The sequence below is a fragment of the Pithys albifrons genome, chromosome 2, assembly GCF_047495875.1.
Source record: "Pithys albifrons albifrons isolate INPA30051 chromosome 2, PitAlb_v1, whole genome shotgun sequence".
In the NCBI taxonomy this organism is placed as follows: Eukaryota; Metazoa; Chordata; class Aves; order Passeriformes; family Thamnophilidae; genus Pithys; species Pithys albifrons.
This window is the reverse complement of record NC_092459.1, coordinates 7,768,763-7,788,801: the sequence shown is the minus strand read 5'-3', so window position 1 is coordinate 7,788,801 and position 20,039 is coordinate 7,768,763. Positions and strand designations below refer to the sequence as shown.

General features: G+C 44.2%; 1 protein-coding gene across 1 annotated transcript; it reads right to left on the bottom strand.

The window, feature by feature from the left end:
- Positions 1-3,909: 3,909 nt before the first annotated feature.
- LAPTM4A (lysosomal protein transmembrane 4 alpha) lies at positions 3,910-18,475 on the bottom strand. Its single transcript, XM_071548296.1, has 7 exons — positions 18,296-18,475; positions 10,369-10,489; positions 8,136-8,212; positions 7,914-8,036; positions 6,685-6,780; positions 5,204-5,302; positions 3,910-4,688 (listed from the first exon to the last, which is right to left on the bottom strand). Exons 1-7 carry the CDS (start codon positions 18,392-18,394, stop codon positions 4,614-4,616), a joined length of 690 nt encoding a protein of 229 aa, XP_071404397.1. The 5' UTR covers positions 18,395-18,475; the 3' UTR covers positions 3,910-4,613.
- Between the last annotated feature and the right edge of the window lie 1,564 nt (positions 18,476-20,039).

Here is a 20,039-nt window from a genome sequence, read left to right as displayed (position 1 = left end):
GACTGGTCCAGCCGCCCCATGTATCCTGGGCATTGACTACCTCAGGAATGGATATTTTAAGGACCCAAAGGGGCATAGATGGGCTTTTGGAATAGCCACTGTACAGACAGAAGGGATTGAACAATTGAACTCATTGCCAGGTCTCTCAGAAAGTCCTTCTGCTGTTGGACTGTTGAAAGTTGAGGAACAGCAAGTGCCAATTGCCACCACGACAGTGCACCGTCGGCAATACCGAACGAACCGTGATGCTGTGATCCCCATCCATAAGATGATCCGTGAACTGGAGAGCCAAGGGGTGGTCAGCAAAACCCACTCACCCTTCAACAGCCCCATCTGGCCTGTGCATAAGTCTGATGGAGAATGGAGATTGACTGTGGACTATCGTGGCTTGAATGAAGTTACCCCACCGCTGAGTGCCGCTGTGCTGGACATGCTGGAGCTCCAGTATGAACTGGAGTCCAGGGCAGCAAAGTGGTATGCCACTATTGACATTGCTAATGCGTTCTTCTCCATTCCTCTGGCACCAGAGTGCAGGCCACAGTTTGCTTTCACCTGGAGGGGCGTGCAGTACACCTGGAACCGACTACCCCAGGGGTGGAAACACAGTCCCACCATCTGTCATGGACTGATCCAGACTGCACTGGAGAAGGGTGAGGCTCCAGAACACCTGCAATACATTGATGACATCATTGTGTGGGGGGACACAGCAGAAGAGGTTTTTCAGAAAGGAGAGAAAATCATCCAGATCCTTTTGGGAGCTGGCTTTGCCATCAAACGGAGTAAGGTTAAGGGACCAGCCCAAGAGATCCAGTTCCTGGGAGTGAAGTGGCAGGATGGACGCCGTCAGATTCCAACAGAAGTCATCAATAAGATCACAGCAATGTCTCCACCTACCAGCAAAAAGGAAACACAAGCCTTCCTGGGTGCCATAGGGTTCTGGAGGATGCATATCCCAGCATACAGTCAGATCGTAAGCCCTCTCTACTTGGTAACCCGTAAGAAGAATGATTTCCACTGGGGCCCTGAGCAGCAACAAGCCTTTGACCAGATCAAGCATGAGATTGCTCAGGCTGTAGCCCTTGGACCAGTCAGGACAGGACCAGACATACAGAACATGCTCTACTCCGCCGCCGGGAATAATGGCCTGTCTTGGAGCCTTTGGCAGAAGGTGCCTGGTGAGACTCGAGGCCGACCACTTGGATTCTGGAGCCGAGGCTACAGAGGATCTGAAGCCAACTATACCCCCACAGAGAAAGAGATCCTAGCCGCCTATGAAGGAGTCCAAGCCGCCTCAGAGGTGATTGGCACAGAAGCACAGCTGTTTCTGGCACCTCGACTACCAGTGCTGAAGTGGATGTTGTCAGGACAGGCTGCCTCTACACATCACGCCACTGATGCTACCTGGAGCAAGTGGATTGCCCTGATTACGCAGCGCGCCCGTATAGGAAAATCAAATCGCCCTGGGATCCTGGAAATCATCACAAACTGGCCTGAAGGTGAAAATTTTGGTCTAGCAGATGAAGAGGAAGAGCAGGTGACACGTGCGGAAGAAGCTCCACCATACAATCAATTGCCAAAAGAGGAAATACGCTACGCCCTCTTCACCGATGGCTCCTGTCGCATTGTAGGGACTAATCGCAAATGGAAAGCAGCTGTATGGAGTCCCACACGACAAGTTGCAGAAGCTACTGAAGGAGAAGGTGGGTCGAGTCAGTTTGCAGAGCTTAAAGCCGTGCAGTTGGCCCTGGACATTGCTGAACGAGAGAAATGGCCAAAGCTTTACCTCTACACCGACTCATGGATGGTGGCCAATGCTCTCTGGGGATGGTTAGACCGATGGAAGAAAACCAATTGGAAACGCAGAGGGAAACCCATCTGGGCTGCCGATATATGGCAAGATATTGCCACCCGAGTAGAGAAGCTGATTGTGAGAGTCCGCCACGTAGACGCACACGTGCCCAAAAATCGGGCCAATGAGGAACATCTCAACAACCAACAGGCAGACCGAGCTGCGCAAGTGAAAGTATCACAGACAGATCTGGACTGGCAGCACAAGGGAGAGCTGTTCTTGGCTCGATGGGCCCATGATGCCTCGGGCCATCAGGGCAGAGATGCCACTTATAAATGGGCACGAGACCGAGGGGTGGATTTAACCATGGACATTATCTCTCAGGTTATCCACGACTGTGAGACATGTGCTGCCATTAAGCAGGCTAAGAGAGTGAAGCCCCTGTGGTATGGTGGACGCTGGGATAAGTATAAGTACGGGGAGGCCTGGCAGGTTGACTACATCACACTGCCACAGACCCGCCAAGGCAAGCGCTATGTGCTCACCATGGTGGAAGCAACCACAGGGTGGCTGGAGACACACCCAGTGCCTCACGCCACTGCTCGGAACACCATCCTAGGCCTGGAAAAACAAGTGCTGTGGCGACATGGCACCCCAGAACGAATTGAGTCAGATAATGGAACTCATTTCAAAAACAGCTTAGTTGCTACCTGGGCGAGAGAACATGGCATTGAGTGGGTGTATCATATCCCCTACCATGCACCAGCTGCCGGGAAAGTTGAGCGGTGTAATGGACTGTTGAAAACCACTTTGAAGGCGTTGGGTGGAGGGACTTTCAAACACTGGGATCAACACTTAGCAAAGGCTACATGGCTAGTCAACACTAGAGGCTCTGTCAATCGAGCCGGCCCTGCCCAATCAGAACCCCTTCACACTGTAGATGGAGACAAAGTCCCTGTAATACACCTGAGAGGTATGCTAGGGAAAACAGTCTGGATCAACCCTGCCTCAGGCAAAGGCAAACCCATTCGTGGGGTTGTCTTTGCTCAAGGATCTGGTTCCACCTGGTGGGTGATGCAGGAAGATGGAGAGACACGATGTGTACCTCAAGGGGAACTTATCTCTGGGTAAACGACTCATATTACTGTATTTGTAAACACTTAATTATTTGAAAGAAAATTTAAGTTTAATGTAGAGTATCGGCATGGAAGAGAATTTAGGGGTGGATAATGTTGTAGTTTGGGATTATTATGTAAATTCTCTCCCCTGCCACTTAACTGCCCAGGCCAGCGGTTAACAAAAGAAGTAGTTAACTGTGATCGCTGGGGTGGGGGCAGGTTTGTCTCTTTTGGTTTTTTTTTTGGATATTCTCCTCAGTCTTGGCTCGGCAGAACGGGGGAGTGGGGGCTCCAAGGAGGCAGGCTGCCCTGCTGGTTACTGCTGGGGTTTTCCCTGGCTGTCTTGCCGCTGCCTACTTCGGATTACTTTTTCCTGCCGTGCTGCTACCTGCCTTGGATTTGCTGCTGGTTGCTCGTACCTGTCTGCTTCTTGGACGGGGAACACAGGGGAAAGAGACTGAGTCCATCTGAAAGCCCACTGCTCGTCTGTTTCGCTGGAGAGGGACTGAAACTCACTCTGCAGCCAGCGGGCTGTGACAAGGACACTTAAGTATAACCTTTTCTCCCGGAGGAAAACCTGCTGGGTTTTGTTGTTGTTGTTTTTTTTTCCTCTTATGGTGTTGGGGAAGTGGGTTGCACTAGTCTGTTTACATATATATATATATATATATAGCAGTTATCCTTCTTGTATTAAAATTCCTTTTCTTAAATTTGATAAAGAGTGGTGTGATTATTGAGGAGGAGGCCCCTCCCCTGCTCGTGGGTAAAACATTTTGGTTTTTCCCCTCAAACCGAGACAGTACCAAACTGACCAAGTGGAAGATGACTGAGAGTACTTGAACTACAAAGGCTTCAGTACAGGCTTATGTCTTGGAGGGAATCCATGTTTCTCCACCCACATGATGATCAACCACTAGATCTGTAACTAGATATGCAAGACTATATGTAGGATACTGAAGCACTTAAAACCACCACCAAACAGACCAACCAAGGCTACTGGTAAACATTTTGTAAAAGATTTATTTAAGTATCATTTATCACAAAGAGGAAAATACATAGAAGATTAGAAGCATGCAACCATCTTCCACATTTCTGTTTATTTTTCTTGCATTCACAGCACATTGTAATTAGAACTCCTGTGCCATCCTCACTTCGTTCTCAAAAATACTGTTTCAAGACATAGGATAACAAAAAAACCCACAGTAAAAGGTAAGATAATGTATGAGAAAAGTGCAAAGTAAAAAAAGTCACGTATATACCACATTCAAACCCCTCCCCTTCCAAAAAAATGGATAAAGGCAAACTGTCATTTTGCTGCACGATCAGATTGTCTTTATGAACTACCTTACAAAAAATTAATATAAATTAAGGGCACGATCCTGCAGACACTTATAATTGTAGCTAACTTCAAACAGAGTGGCTCCGTTGGTTATTATTAAAAGCCACAAGTTAGTCACATGCATAAGTTCTTGCAGTGTAAGGCCCTAAGGCAATAAAATGTTTAAGAGCATTAAGGAGAACAAAAATTAAAGCAAAAAAGATCACTCTCAGATGTGTTTTGCTTAGTAACTTTATATCAAACATTTTAAACAGAACGGTTTGCTCCTAAAAGCCCTGAATAGTTCTATTACTTAAGCAGTTTTGCAAGATTAAAAGACAAAACCTCCAGGAAGCTGGTACAGATGTTAATTAACATAAAAATTGCTTCAGGCAGGTATGTAGGGAGGTGGAGGTTCCTTCTCTGGCATCTTCACTGCCATTTCATAGGTTGGCAGAACATACTAAAGAGAAGACATTTAAAGTGATTAATAAAGGTTTGAAAATCAGAAAACAAGAAAAACAGAACTAAAACATACAGGCCCCATCATCAACTTAATCCTCTGTTGCAGGCAGAAGTTTTTAAGAACTTACAGCTGTTTCTACTAAAAAAATGAGGAAGTGAAAGAAGGTGCAGGAGCAGTTTACTGCTCTGCTGAGCCTAACCCTGGGTCATTCATTCCACCCCAATGCCTCCTGGCTCTGCAAAGCAGCAAGGAGGGTTTGGACTGGTGCAATCAAACCTTCACTCTACAAGAAAAACATTCAAAGACTTGTCTCTATTGACTTTACTGCTTTAGGCACTATCAGAATGTAACTAAGAAATAACCCACAAAACTAGCTGCTGTAATAACATTTTTGATCTTTCCAGTCTTTCTTTAGAAAGCCACACAAGGCTTGGAAACATACATGGATATGGTGATTTTCTACTTAAAAATTAAACTATGCTGGTGCCTTTTATCTCAGAAAGAGGTTTTACCTGTGGAGGAGCTTCAAAAGCAGGGTACACAGCAATCTCTGGCAAATTTCTGTTGCTGATGTATTTATAGCAGTTCCATACACAGTTAATTAGATATGCCTGAAAGAAGAGAGATTTCTCATTTTAAAGACCTCCTATGCATTGGCTGAGTCAGAAATTAGATGCTTGATTACATTCCTATGACATAAAGGAGCAAAAATCAACTTAGGCATTATATATCTGATGAATGGTTGCCGTTTCACAGACCTGGCCACATACCTATTGCTCCTTCCTCATTTAGCTTTGCTGTCACAGTGACTCACAGAGGATAAACTGCATAGGTTTTAGCAACAGAATTCACAGATCCATTCAACTAATCTTTCTCTGCCTCAGCAGTGCTAATCAAATTAATCACCAACTGGTTTATGCTTTTTTGGATCTCAGTCTAAACCTGCCAGGAGGAGGACAGGTCAACAGTACAATCCCATTCACCCCTGAGGTAGCACTATTTGTCCAGCTCACTGCCAGTGTAAAGGAAAGGACTCAAACACACATCTGGGGTGACAGCAAAATGATGGTAGAGCAAAGTAGCTTGACTTTGAGTCAACACTGACTGCTGTAGAAAGACACACCATCATGACCTGATGATGATTAGGTTTTTTTTTTAATTACTGATTTGTGTAACAATGTTTCCAAATCTTTCACTGGCAAGTTAGCACTTGGCTGTACAAGAGGTATTGAATTTCCCAATCTACACAAAAAAGTTATCTACTGTATTAGGCTTTCACTTCCCCCAGTGAGATATTGCTCTTGGATAATGTACAGAAAATTAGTAGAATTAATTTTTCATTACTTCATTTTTAGTTAAATGCAATCTGGATGAAATGAAAGGATGTTATCAGGCCAATGTATATTATCAATTCATTTTCTCTAATATGCTTTGTCTGGCAAAGAGTTTTTGTAATTCAAATGAACGTCTCTGTACTTAGATCCTCAAAGCGAAAATAAACTGGTAATCACACACCCTTCAGAAGGAAGATGCAACTGAATTAACCATGCATTTCCTCATTCCATCATCTTTCAAAACACGTATCCTGGTTTCTTTGGCACATTGGGAGATTTTAAAAGTCTTGTTTAGAAACTTGCATGCTGTAACTCAGTATTGTTTCACTACAAGCTTAATTACAAATATTAAAAAATTATCTCCACATAGGGAAAGATGGTATTTGAAGCCTTTGTGCGTTCCTACTTCCTACTCAGGAGGGGCAGAGCTGCATAAACACGCCCCACTGCAGACACACAAATTAGCTGAAGACACCAGTACACAAAATATTAGACCTAAGTCACACTATAACTGAACATCCTAAAAATTCTGCTCAAAGAAGTTCTTACCTCAGCATTAACAAGCCAGCTGGCTTCTGAATTCAGCATTCAGAATTAACTCAGATTGAAAGCATCTTAATATTTACTAACTCTTGAAACAGACACATGCTTAAACTTACCTTTAAAATGATAAATAAGGCAAAGAACACCAGAACAATAAACAAGAGACAGCTGGAGTCCAAGGAAAGAAGATCATCTTTGTAAGGGAAATCCGGCTAGTTAGAAAAAAAGGGGAAGGGAGAGAAAAGGAGAAGATAAGAATGAATGCTGCACATTCAAATATGATACAAAAACATCCAAACTTCGAACCAAATGAAACAAACTGTTGCATAAACTACTCCTCCAGAAACAAAAAGTTCTGTTTCTCATTAGTTTCATCTCTACGCTCCCACAAAGCCCAGCATTTATCCTGCCTCTGTTCTGCAAGAACAGGTCACTGTAGCACTGTTCGGGTCCTCAGTCACTTCATCAGTCTCATGCTAATAAGGATATCCACAAAATTTACTTTTACACTTCTCCAGCACAGAATTTGTACTTATGGTCCTCTACAACTCTTTAATGACTTACTATTAATGATCTCCCGTAAGTTGACCTGTAACATACATGTGTGCAGAGTAGAAAGGTAAAAGAGTTTCCCCCAAACTTAAGAACAAAAGAGAGAGCATCTGCAAACTTCAGACTTTACCTTCCCTGACTACAGTAACAAAGCCTCTCTCCCACACCAATCTAACTTGATCAGTTTTAAAAAGGACTTTCTTTTTAAACATCTACTTGATCAGATCTAAACACCAGCCAGAGAGACCTTGTGACCCCTGTTAACTGACAGTGCATTTTATCCATTAAGTCTTCTTGCAATTAAAACACTGGCAGTGTTAATGAGAATTCCATTCAGTTTCCTTACGACAGTAATGTTGCAAAATAAGAATAGCCACAGAGAATGCAAAAAGGAAACCTCAGTCTCAGATTCCATCCCATAATGCTGTAGGACCTTACCTCCTATCAGTCCTTTCCCATACTTTCCTCCCCTTGCCTATCAAGGAAGGGTCAGCGCATTTTTACTCTGCAGTAAATTTGCCACAGAGCCTCTTCAAGTCCACTTGTAGCCAACACAGTTTAAACCAATTCCCATCTCAATTCTTTTTTTATTCTCCCTGGCTTTCCTTTTCAGGAGCAATAATACCTTTGGCCCTTCCTCCTCTGATAAGCTCCCATTCTCATAACCACCTATGGCTGCTACAGGCTGAATTCATCTTTCATATTCACAGGAAGGGAACTGCAGCTCAGTCACTGATCCAACTAAACCAAACAAATTTCAAATGTAAAATATCAACTTGAACTGAACACTTACCAACTGATCCAGGTAATCCTTGATTCTGGGCAAGTAGGTTAGAGAGCTGATGGCAACCAGACAACTGAGCACAAAGTCAAAGAGTTGGTAACAAAAAAATGGGATCAGCCAGCCTACACGATGCTAAGATATATATATAAAAAAACAAAACAGCAGCCTGTAAGTTGTTTGGTTAAAAATTCAAGTAGCAAGTTTAAAACTATGGACTATAAAAATACTTACAGCAATTGCACCATACACCATCATTGCACTGATTGTGAACATGAGGAGGGAGATAGCAAACAGAACACAGGCATTTTCTGGATTAAAAGAAAAACAATAAGCATCAGTATTTCCTGGAGTTCTCTCACTGCAACTGACAGGCACTCAAGCTCTGTCCATTACTATGATTTGTTCTCAGCTGGTTCATCTGTGCAAACCAGCAGCTGAATAGAGTAACTCAAATCTGGACAAACAGAAAAAGATCTGGTTCAAAAAAAACCAACAAGAATTTGAAAAAAAATCCCTCTGCCTTAATCAAAAGCCTGAGTAAAGCTCAGACACATTATTAGAAGCCTGACATAGCTTGATAGTAATACAGAATAATAATGTGATTTGCAGTATGTGTCAGTGCTAAAAGTATGTGAGTAATTAACCTTACAACTGGAAAGAATCTTAAGTGAAGCTAACCCACTATCAACCTTTACACTTGAAAAGGGTTTGGTTATGTAATTCGGCCACTGGCAGTGGGAGCAGCACTGCCCCTTCACTAACACTGGGGAAAACAGGAAATCACTGTGTGGAAGGTATCCCTATCCCATTATTTACAAGAAAGGGCAGTTGAACAGAAGCCAGCTTGTAGCAAAATTCAGGACACTCATGGAAACTGCATGATAAAGATTCTCCTTGTGCACAATTACTGATCACAGACACGCAGCTGCTTTCCATGAGTTAGATTGTAGTTGTTCTCCTTTTTTAAACACAGAGAAAGAAACCAGATTGAAAGTCTATAGATGTGGTAAATAAATGGGTTTTTTGGCAATATTAAAGCCAAACTTTTGTGGTTCCCATGCTTGGAAAAAAGAGATCTGAGAAAACTTTCTAGTCTGAAATTGATTTCACAAGACACACTGTAGAAGCACTTATGTATCTAATTCAGTAAAAAATAATATCTACAGACACACATCAAGAAAGAGGCCCCCCCTCGCTGTGTCTGAAATGCACTATGTCCATCAGAACTAAGCTCAGCAATCACCAACAACTGTGGTTTTCTTCTGAGGATTTATTACTCACATTATCCACATGTAAAATAAAACCTGTAATATTTCTTCATGCACACAAATAACTTCTAGCCCAGATCCCAACATGGGAAACAAGGATCTTTAAGTCAAAATCATGTGACAGACATTTTACACCTTTAGTTTCAGGTGCATTTTTGACTAAACTGGTGGCTACCAAGTACACCAACACTCATCACAGAATAATATATGGCACATTGCAGACATCTGCTGTAATTTTACTTCATATCTTGGCTTTATCAGGCATTTGGTCCTTTCTCACACTCTTATTTCATTGCTAATAAATGTGAGTTATGGTCACAGGCCAGAACTGGCAGATCCTCAACTCAGCTCATGAACAATTAACACAGAGCACTCGAAACCCCGATTTGTGGTGCAGTATTTATTCTTTGCTCCACTGGATCTGACCTTCCCTACATTTTCATACATTACAACAGACTAAGACAAGGCATATTAGAAGTGCAACACAAAACATTCTTGTACATTTAAAAGCAAGAGAAAAAAAGCATATGCAGAAGTTTACAAATACAATAGTTAAAAAGTTTGGTCATTACAGACAAAACTTGACACCAATTACATCTGTACACATCATACACTCAATCAGGAACAAGGTGAAAGGTAGGTTTAATTCTGCTCATGCTACTTTCTCTTTCATTTCTTCTGCAGGGGAAACTTACTGGAGAAATACTTTGGTTTCACTGAAATACTTGGTGTCTGAAATCTTCCACTTAGAAAGATATCATGGTTTTCCTCTTAATAAACTTATACACAATAGCTCTAAGCTCTTTCCTTAAATCTAGGAAGATCACCAAAAATTCCTGAAATAAGTCTTTAAAACTTGTTTTCTGCCATTTGTTTTACTGAGACAGCAAAGACAGTAAATGTTTATGAAGAAAATGAATTAAGTATGTTCCATATTATTAATCAAAGCATTAGAAAGCCAGAAAGTCTTCAGAAACCTTGTTGTTTGAGATGTTTAGGCATAATATGAGGTAAAAATATTCCATAAAGTTCCTTCTTTTTATTCCTGTAGAAGAATTTAATCCCAGAATAATTTAAAAGAAATTCAGAGGACAACCATATTTAAAAACTCAATGCACATATTACACACTAGTGTAAGGCAAATCCACCATGACACTGCTTTATTTTCTCATCAGCCAGCTGAGTTATAGACCTACCAGCCATTCTCTCTGAAGCGTAGTAATTCCCGATGACTTCATACTGGATATCAACTGTTGGCACTATATTGGGATGAGTCACTTCTACTGTCAACAAGATGCCCATCAGCAAGTTCACCACCTGAGAGAGATCACAGTTACCTCAAGGTTATTTGCAATGCAACAGCCAGGATCTTCTTTTCACAACACACTAATCATCTTTTATTTCAGTTAGAAAGACTCTTTGTGCTTTGTCTATACCTTTTTTTTGGGGGGGAAGGCCAACTTACAATCAAATTTCAAGCTGATGTAGTTAAACCTCTACCAAAACAATCAAAGAACACTGGACCCTTGCTAGGTTTAGTGAATCACAACAAAATAACTTTGCAAATTAAGAGATGGATAAAGTTGGATGGATAGTAGGCATCCAAATGACATAATTAAGCTGATGTTGCATGATGAATGGAGAGATTTTTTTAATTGGAAAGCCGAAAACAGTTAAAAGAGGCCAGGAAGGTAAAGGTACAAGAGACACAACAAGAACATTTGTAAAGTTTCCACTTTCTGTAACAAATTGAGTAAATTTAACACACAAATAAGGTACTGAGTTTCTGCCCTGTTACAGCTTTAATACAAGCTGGGAAGAACTATCTCCCTCCCCTTCCTAGAGAATTTATTAAAACCTCAACAGTCCTTATCAGAGAGGCTATACAAACACAGGGGAAGTAAAAAAGCCTCACACAAAGACTGAACTCCAGAATCTGTAAGCATTCAGCACAGGCTGTGTGCTCACCAGCCCTTCTCCTCCCTGACACTGCCACTACTTCTGTAACCCCATTCTGGTACATACCAGAAATGCCTTCAGTAAGAGCTCAAAGAATCAGAAGTAGCTTAAGCCTCTGTAAAATTGCCTTCACAGCATTTACAACCTATTCAAGACTTACAGGGGCATAGTTTCTGTTACTAATATCTGGAGAGACGTGCCAAAGGTTGCATAACAAAAAAAGCCCTGATGGTATTTTTGGGCAGCAGACATTTTCCAATCAGTATTCTGTGCAGTCACCACCACCAGCAGGATCAGCCTCAAAAGGAAAAAAACCAAAATGGTGTGCAGTTTCTCACAACTTCAGAATATTTGTCAGCTATTTCTTTTACTGCCCTAATTCCAGGGGTCAATAATAGTAATAATGGCAAGTCTAGGTACAATTACTGAAGTTTTCAGTAAGGAAAAAAAGCTTTTGAACATTTATAAGAAGTTTTAGCTTTTGAGATTCACCTTATTTTATTGGGTTTTTCTTTTTTTTTTCCCAAGGTTTAAAGATACTGTGGTAATAAAAGCTTGCTTACACTTTCTAATGTAAGAACCCTTAAGTGAAATCAAAGCTAGTCCTTTTAAATCATAGAATCGATTGGGTTGGAAAAGACCTCCAAGATCATCGAGTCCAACCCTTGGTCCAACTCCAGTCCATTTACCAGATCATGGCACTCAGTGCCACGTCCAATCTGCGTTTAAAAATCTCTAGGGATGGTGAATCCACCCCCTCTCTGGGCAGCCCATTCCAATGCCTGATTACTCTCTCTGGAAAGAATTTTTTTCTGATATCCAACTTAAATTTCCCCTGGCAGAGCTTAAGCCCGTGCCCCCTTGTCCTATTGCTGAGTGCCTGGGAGAAGAGACCAACCCCCACCTGGCCAGAACTTCCCTTCAGGTAGTTCTAGACAGTGATGAGGTCACCTCTGAGCCTCCTCTTCTCCAGGCTAAACAACCCCAGCTCCCTCAGCCTCTCCCCATAGGGCTTGTGCTCCAGTCCCTTTTGTAGTAATTCAATCATCTCATCATGTATTACACAAACTTACTGGAATTTCAGCTACTTTGAGTCACTTGTAGACTATTTTATGCCTTGGAACATACAATAGAGTGGCTAGCACTGCTGGCAGCAAAGAACTAGGATCAGCCACGAACACCTTTATCCTTGCAGTGAGCACAGCTCCCCCCAGCACGACACTTCCTACAGAGTAAACTGTCAAGTTGCTCATCTGCCACTTGTCTACATATTTTATTTTGCTTCACCATTGGTAACATGTATAGAACACTATAATCTCTCACCTGTCCAACCCTTCTGTACTCAGGCTTTCTGCTCTCTGCATTTTCAACCCTTCCATGTCCTACTCCTCATGAGTGAACTGGAGGTATCAAGATGTATGTTGGAAAATACCTTCCTGCTCTATTCTTGTTTTAAAAAGCTGTGTACAGGTACCGGTCTCTGGCAGTGCAAACATTAATCTCTGCTTCATAAAGCACAAAAGGACATGCTCAGTTATAGCTGAGTTATGTATTGTTTACACACAGGCATGAGTTTAACTGCTATGACAGGCTGTCTCCCTCAAGGAAAAGAGCAAGCAGCACTTGAGTTACAACACAAGTACTGAAGAACTTGAATGCCTTGGAATTTTGAGACTAATTCCACATCTGTCACTTCTTTTTTTATTTTCGTCCCACCCGTGTCCAAATTTAGCATCCAGAAGTTCTTAGTAATTTCACTAATTCCTGAGCACAGTTCACAGTATTAAAGATTTATTTTTTTCAACCTGAAATGATGCAAGAAAAAGAGATGATAAAGTCATTCAAAATCCAATCTATTAGAATCAATGAGACAGAATAAAAACAGTAACTTTAAACAAAAATCAAAACAAAAACAACCAACCAAAGCATCTGCCAATTAACATCCCAGGGTTTCCAGTACTCCATTGTTGCTGTTTATGAACCTATCACAGCACTGAGCAATTCAACACATCAACATATGGATTTCAATTAAGAGCTACAGAGCCAGAGCCTGTATTTTAACTACTTCCATTCTTTAACAGAAATTTGATAACAGCAAGGCAGCAAGGCCTGTTTGAACTCAACAATAAACGTAAAAGGCATCAAGAGCATGGTTTGGACTGCAAAGCACCTAAGTACATACCCACTGCAAATCAAGTGTAGGTTCACAAATGTCTACATGGAGAAAAAAACAGGAAAAAACATCACTTGTGTACACATTGGTGTAATAAGAGGATTAACACCACCACCACCACTTCTGCCTCAAAAAACCTCTCACCAACCCTGAGAAGACAGAACTCAGTAAATAGTGCAGAAATCACAGTAGGCTCCATCCTCATCTTTTTTTTGCCAGGAAATCAAAAGTAATTTAAAAGGAATTACAAAATGCATGTTCAAACTTCTATGCAAAACATGGTTCCATGAAGATGAAAAAAAAATCTTAATTTTGTAATATTTTACTTTTCATATTTGGGATGGCTGAGCTTACCAGTTTGGTGTAGCTTGCATCAAAATTTCACAATCAAATAGCTGGTAACCAAGTAGAAAGTCATCATTTGTTACACACTGGTAACAAAAATATTAGCTCCTCATATGATTAGAACTCAAAAGACTGTGGGTCTATTAAAAACCATTAACTTTTTAATTAGCCAGTTCCATCTCCATGGTATACACTTGATGCCTTATCATGAAAGGGCTTCATCTCTGAGGAGGCCTGAACACAAAGTCCAGGTTTCCCCAAGCACTCAGTGACTTGGACAAAACCAAAAACTCCTACTTGTAATTTACTTATTTCCTTTTATAAGGGGAAAGAGGGAAATTTCTTTGCACTACACTTTCTCATCTTCCTCTCGCTTCTGCAATACTTGTCCCTAAACAAGTTTCTGAGAAAAAAAAAACAAAAACAAACACCAAACAAACAAAACCCAACCAGCACAGAGTTTCAGATTTGCTTTGGTTTATTATATCGAAGTAATAAAAATTGAAAAAGAGTAATTTTAAATGGAGTATCATAGAATCGATTCGGTTGGAAAAGACCTCCAAGATCATCGAGTCCAACCCTTGGTCCAACTCCAGTCCATTTACCAGATCATGGCACTCAGCACCACGTCCAATCTGCGTTTAAAAATCTCTAGGGATGGGGAATCCACCACCTCTCTGGGCAGCCCATTCCAATGCCTGAGCACTCTCTCGAAAGAATTTTTTTCTGATATCCAACTTAAATTTCCCCTGGCAGAGCTTAAGCCCGTGCCCCCTTGTCCTGTTGCTGAGTGCCTGGGAGAAGAGACCAGCCCCCACCTGGCCAGAACTTCCCTTCAGGTAGTTCTAGACAGTGATGAGGTCACCTCTGAGCCTCCTCTTCTCCAGGCTAAACAACCCCAGCTCCCTCAGCCTCTCCCCATAGGGCTTGTACTTCAGAGCCTTTTGTACTGTCAGTGTTACACTGAGGCCAATTATATTCCCTCATTTCTGCTCAGTGAACAAATTACTCCAGAGACCCCCTGAGCCTCCTGCTGACCAGCAGCAGTTGCATCACTGACTCCACACTGAAGTTGCTGCCAGAACGCCCCAGCCTCTCCTTCCAAAACAATGCTATCGCTTTTAGACTGTTTACTGAACTCTGATCCCATTTTTGCCAGGGCAGTGTTCGTGCTTCCGGTTTCTGGAAAGCGCTGTGCCTCATATGAAAGTTTACAGGAAGAAACAAACTTCAAAGCCCCACATTTGCAATTACAGAGCGAGGAACAGGAGGTTTCTTTTCCCTTCCTACACAGAACAGCAGTGGGTGTTGCAGAGCAAACAAAGCTGTATCGGTCCTGGACCTCAAGCACGATTCCACTGAAGTATCCTCAGCTCATCCTTTTGCAGCTGCAGCGTTACCGATCACGAGCAGCAGCAGCCCCTGGAATGCAGCGCGCTGAACATCACCCAGCATCAACTGCAGACATTTTAGAAGTAACGAGCTTGTTTTCGCTGAACTTGCAGAAGGGCTCAGCAAGGACAGCAATACAACTATTTTAGTGTGGAGAAGTTAATTAGATGCAAGATTTAAGAGCATAAAATAAGCAAGGAATACAAAATGATTGAAGAAACAGTTACATAAGATAACACGCATGTATTAAGTAGACAAAACTCTTATCTTACTAAAACATCTGGAGTAGATTATTATGAGACTCCATTTTATGTTAGGTATCAAATTCCTTCAGGACTGCACTGCACAGGAACACAAAGCTATTCTTGAACTAAAACATTCCCTCCCACCAAAAAGCTACACCTCCTTCAAAAAAAACCCCAAACCGACAAAAAACACAAAATACGAACAAAAGCCTCACCAAACCCATAAACCAAAAAATACCACCCTACACAGAAAACTATTTGTCCTACTGTAACTTACATGCACAGATTTTTAAACTGATTTAGAAATAGTTCTCATGAGAATCTGAAAGACTAAAGTTAGTGCTGTACTTAAATTGTGCATTAATTAACATGTCTGAACAACCTGACATAGTCTGGGCCATTTAATTTTTTTTTAATTTGGCAGCAGATAGGTAAGTTTAATTTTCACTGTCCAAACTGCACTTTGCCTTCAAAAAGGTATAAAATATAGCTGAATTCTGATTTAAAGCATTAGTCAAGACCACCTAAGACTTCATGGTAGGACCTTATTTCAGCTCAAACAACCAACAGTTGTTAGGCTTAAAAGTCCTTCCTTCCCCTTTTCCCAGGTGACAGTGGGGAAGAACTGCATAAAAATTTTCAATGCATAGTTTAACAAAGCATGATACATTTTATATACACTTTTTATAGAAAAGCACAGCTGTGAAGCACTCCATTTGCTCCCTGCTACCCTGAACTCAACTCTCCTTTTTCCTTCAGCAAACTGTGTCGCTGCACAAGATCAAAGCCCAACCGTGCCTGGAGCTGCAGCCTTGGGGGTGCCCGATGGACTCCTCACCGTCGCTAGAACACGTTCAGAAAGAAGAAAGAGGTTCTGCATCCAGGCAACAAGACGAAACATAAGCACAGATAAAGACGTAGAAGCTTGGAAGCACTACCAGGTCTGTGGCCACAGAAATACATCCCTGTCCTCCACCCCCAGCGAGTTCCTGGGTTTACAGACACTCCTGCGAACAGGAAACGAGGTGGGGAAGCCAGCGAGGTGTTGCTGATCCATAAGAAGGATCAGCGTTTTCTCACTGTTAACGATTTGTGCTTCTACTTGAGGCACCAGAAGCATATTCTTGAATTCCATCCATCAGCATAGGGTAAAACTTCCGGAGGTTTTGCAGGTTTCCAAAACAAGTCTGATTCCGAAGACAACAATGAACATTTATTTTTCTATTTTAAATGAACTAAAAACAGAACTTAATGAGCACCATGACTTTTTTGCCATTTTTTTTAGGAAAAAGAAACATCCTTTTTCCTAGAGTTTTGCTACATTTCCAGCCCCCTATCCTCTCTCTGGCCACTTGGTTTGATTTTCCTTTTTTTTTTTCTTTGCCAATCAAAGGATCAAAATGCATAAGAGTAAAGGATCTCCCTGTACTCGCTGAAGACAAACCATAAACTCTCTGAACTCAAATCCCCATGCCCATAAAATCAGTTTCTGTGCACAGGTCTGTCACATCACCACATTAAAATTCAGCATTGTCTATTTTTTACAGTCTGGGGAAGGGTAAAATAGAATACAGGCTTTGGTTACAGCTTCAGGAGAACGGAAGGGTTATGATGCAGATTTTGTAAACTATCCTCTCATTTATACTGCCCACCAGGGTAAGCAGAAGGAAGGATGAGGAAATCACTTCAATAAAGGGGAACTCGAGTTCCCTTTAAGGGAACTAAGGGCAGCTCCAGGGCTTTAACTTGCTGGTACTGTTTTCACAAATCTATTACACCCTAGTTCAGAACTAATCTATAATAGTTCACCTTCACTACCACTCTCAGAGAGAAAGCACTCACCAGTCAGAAAGCAAAGAGGTGTTTTGGGAGCTAAATTTGTTTCCATTGCTCCTCAACTTCGACGCTGAGAACAGAGTACGGAATAACCGGGAACTTCCCCTGCCACAAAACTCTTCAACACGCAGAAGAAATGCCCATTTTTGAGACACCTTCCTCTGTGAGGTTACACACCACTCAGGGGCACCACAGTTCATCCTTCTATAACATATCCCAAATTACAATCTGCCCCAACTCTCCTCCCTTACCAAGGGCACGCTCAGTAATCTTTAAAAGCCTCAAACCCTCCAACCCGCGAGAGGGAACAGTAACACAACCCCTCCGAGACCCTGACTATGCGCTCTGAACTTCCCCTTCACTTCCTTTTCCCAACCACAAAAAGGGAGACCGCCGGCGGACAACCGGGCTTGGCAAGCCCGAAGGAGACCCCGGGAAGCGAGAGGGACACGAGCGAGGCCAGGGGACCCCCAAAACCCCTTTGTGCAGCATCCCCCGATCCCCTCGGGAAAAGGAACAATCCCCGGGCGAGGGGAGCCCCTCGGGAAAGGGAACCCTCCCCGGGCGAGGGGAGCCCCTCGGGAAAGGGAACCCTCCCCGGGCGAGGGGAGCCCCTCGGGAAAGGGAACCCTCCCCGGGCGAGGGGAGCCCCTCGGGAAAGGGAACCCTCCCCGGGCGAGGGGAGCCCCTCGGGAAAGGGAACCCTCCCCGGGCGAGGGGAGCCCCTCGGGAAAGGGAACCCTCCCCGGGCGAGGGGAGCCCCTCGGGAAAGGGAACCCTCCCCGGGCGAGGGGAGCCCCTCGGGAAAGGGAACCCTCCCCGGGCGAGGGGAGCCCCTCGGGAAAGGGAACCCTCCCCGGGCGAGGGGAGCCCCTCGGGAAAGGGAACCCTCCCCGGGCGAGGGGAGCCCCTCGGGAAAGGGAACCCTCCCCGGGCGAGGGGAGCCCCTCGGGAAAGGGAACCCTCCCCGGGCGAGGGGAGCCCCTCGGGAAAGGGAACCCTCCCCGGGCGAGGGGAGCCCCTCGGGAAAGGGAACCCTCCCAGGGAGCGGGAGCCCCCCGGCCCCCAGCGCGGCCACGCGATCGCCGGTTCCCCCCCTCCCCTCGGACCCGCCGCGCACGCGCGCTGCAAGCGACCCCCCCGGCGGCCCCCTCGCCCGCCCCTGGCGCTCACCATGTACCAGGTGCCCAGGATGATGGTCCCGGTGCGCACATGGCAGCAGCCGCAGCAGCGGGTGCTGTAGAAGCGGTCCCGGCTACGCTTGAACGTCATGGCGGCAACGCAAAGGCCCAACCGCCTGACCCACCACCCGCCCTCTCCAGGCAGTTCCCGAGGCCGGGGCCGTAAAACCCCCGCGCACACGTCACCGCGCGCGCTGGCCAATCAGACGCCGAGAGCGGGTCGAGGGGCGGGCCTGAGTTGCCGCGGCAACGGGTGATCGGCGGCGCCGAGGACCAATCACGGCAGCCCCGGGAGCGACTCCTCGCGCTCACCTGCGGGGGCGGGGCCGCACCTTGGGCGGGGCGGGGTTGTGCCCGCCATGTTGGGTCCGGTCCGGCCCTCCCGCACCCCTCGGGCGAGGGTGCGGCGTTATCGGCTCTGGTGAGCGGCACCTCGAGCGCCGTGTGCAGTTCTGCGTCCCTCACTGCAAGAAAGGCATTGAGGTGCTGGAGCAGGTCCAGAGAAATGCAGCGGAGCTGGGGAAGGGTCTGGACTGTGAGTCTGTGAGGAGCCGCCGAGGGAGAACAGGAAGCTCAGCGGTGACCTCACTGATCTCTACAACTACTTGAAAGGAGGTTGTAGCCAGGTGGGGTGCATCCTCTTCTCCCAGGCAGTACGACAAGAGGACATGGCCTCCAGCTGTGCCAGAGGAGGTTTAGGCTGGGCATCACGAGCCATTTCCTCACAGGAGTGATTCGATGGTGGAATGGGCTGCCCAGGGAGGTGATGGAGTCACCATCCCTGGAGGTGTTTAAGGAAAGACTGCCCAATGGTCTGGTTGACATGGTGGGTTTTGGTCACGGGTTCAGCCTGATTATCTCACAGGCCTTTGCCGACCTAATTGATTCTGTGATTATGGGACAACCTTTACTTTCAAAATAAAACCAGGAGTAATGTCTCCTGATGTCCTGGTTCAGGCCAGGCCAGGGTTAATTTTTGCAGTAGCTGGGAGGGGCATGGCCAAGACATGCAGGTTATTCTGTAGTACCTCACAGACTATTCTGTGCCACCTCAAGGCATTGCTGGGGGCACAGGAAACCCTTTCAGGAGAGGGGGTTCTTCCCAAGGCAAAGGGATTCTCACTTCCAGGGGGTGTTTTTTTCCTTATGAATCATTTCTTTTCATATACTCTCTGTCATGACTATTGTTGCTGTTACTGTTAGTTTTCTTTTCTCATTGCTGTTGCCAGTAAATTGTTCATATCTCAACCTGATTTGTGGAAAGAAGACTCTGTATCCAGTGAGGTTATAGAGAAGTGCATTTATTCCAGGCCCGGGTGTATGGGGGATGGCTCCTCCAAAAACATGCACATCTGGTCGAGTTCACACTGGTTTATATGCAAGTTAGACATATTTATTATTTCTTCATGCATAATCATTATTTTCTTAGAGAAGGCAGGGTTAGTATAATGAGTTTCAAGAACTGATTATCATTTTCTCCACCCCGTGCCACTCCTTGCTGCGCCTGCGCTTTTCCTCCTGGTGATTCCGGGCAGGGGTCTCTGGTGGCCTTTGGGGATGAAGTCAGTACTCTTCCTCACGTGAACTTTTTACCTTTTGCTCAAAACTGCTTCAAACCGGCTCTTTTGGCAACTGTAACTGGTCTAATTGGCGAATTTCTCCACTTATCTTGTTCTTTTGACATGTCTTCTGATTTATCTTAGTTTCATAGGGTATCTGGGCTGTTTTAATTAGTA

What these genes read in the sequence shown, in the direction of transcription:
- LAPTM4A (XM_071548296.1), bottom strand. Translation starts at nt 18,394, where the DNA reads ATGACGTTCAAGCGTAGCCGGGACCGCTTCTACAGCACCCGCTGCTGC. An exon ending in TGGTGTATGGTGCAATTGCT is followed by an intron (nt 8,037 to 8,135) that starts GTAAGTATTTTT and finishes TATATATCTTAG; the next exon opens with CATCGTGTAGGCTGGCTGAT. An exon ending in CTTTTGAAGCTCCTCCACAG is followed by an intron (nt 4,689 to 5,203) that starts GTAAAACCTCTT and finishes TCTTCTCTTTAG; the next exon opens with TATGTTCTGCCAACCTATGA.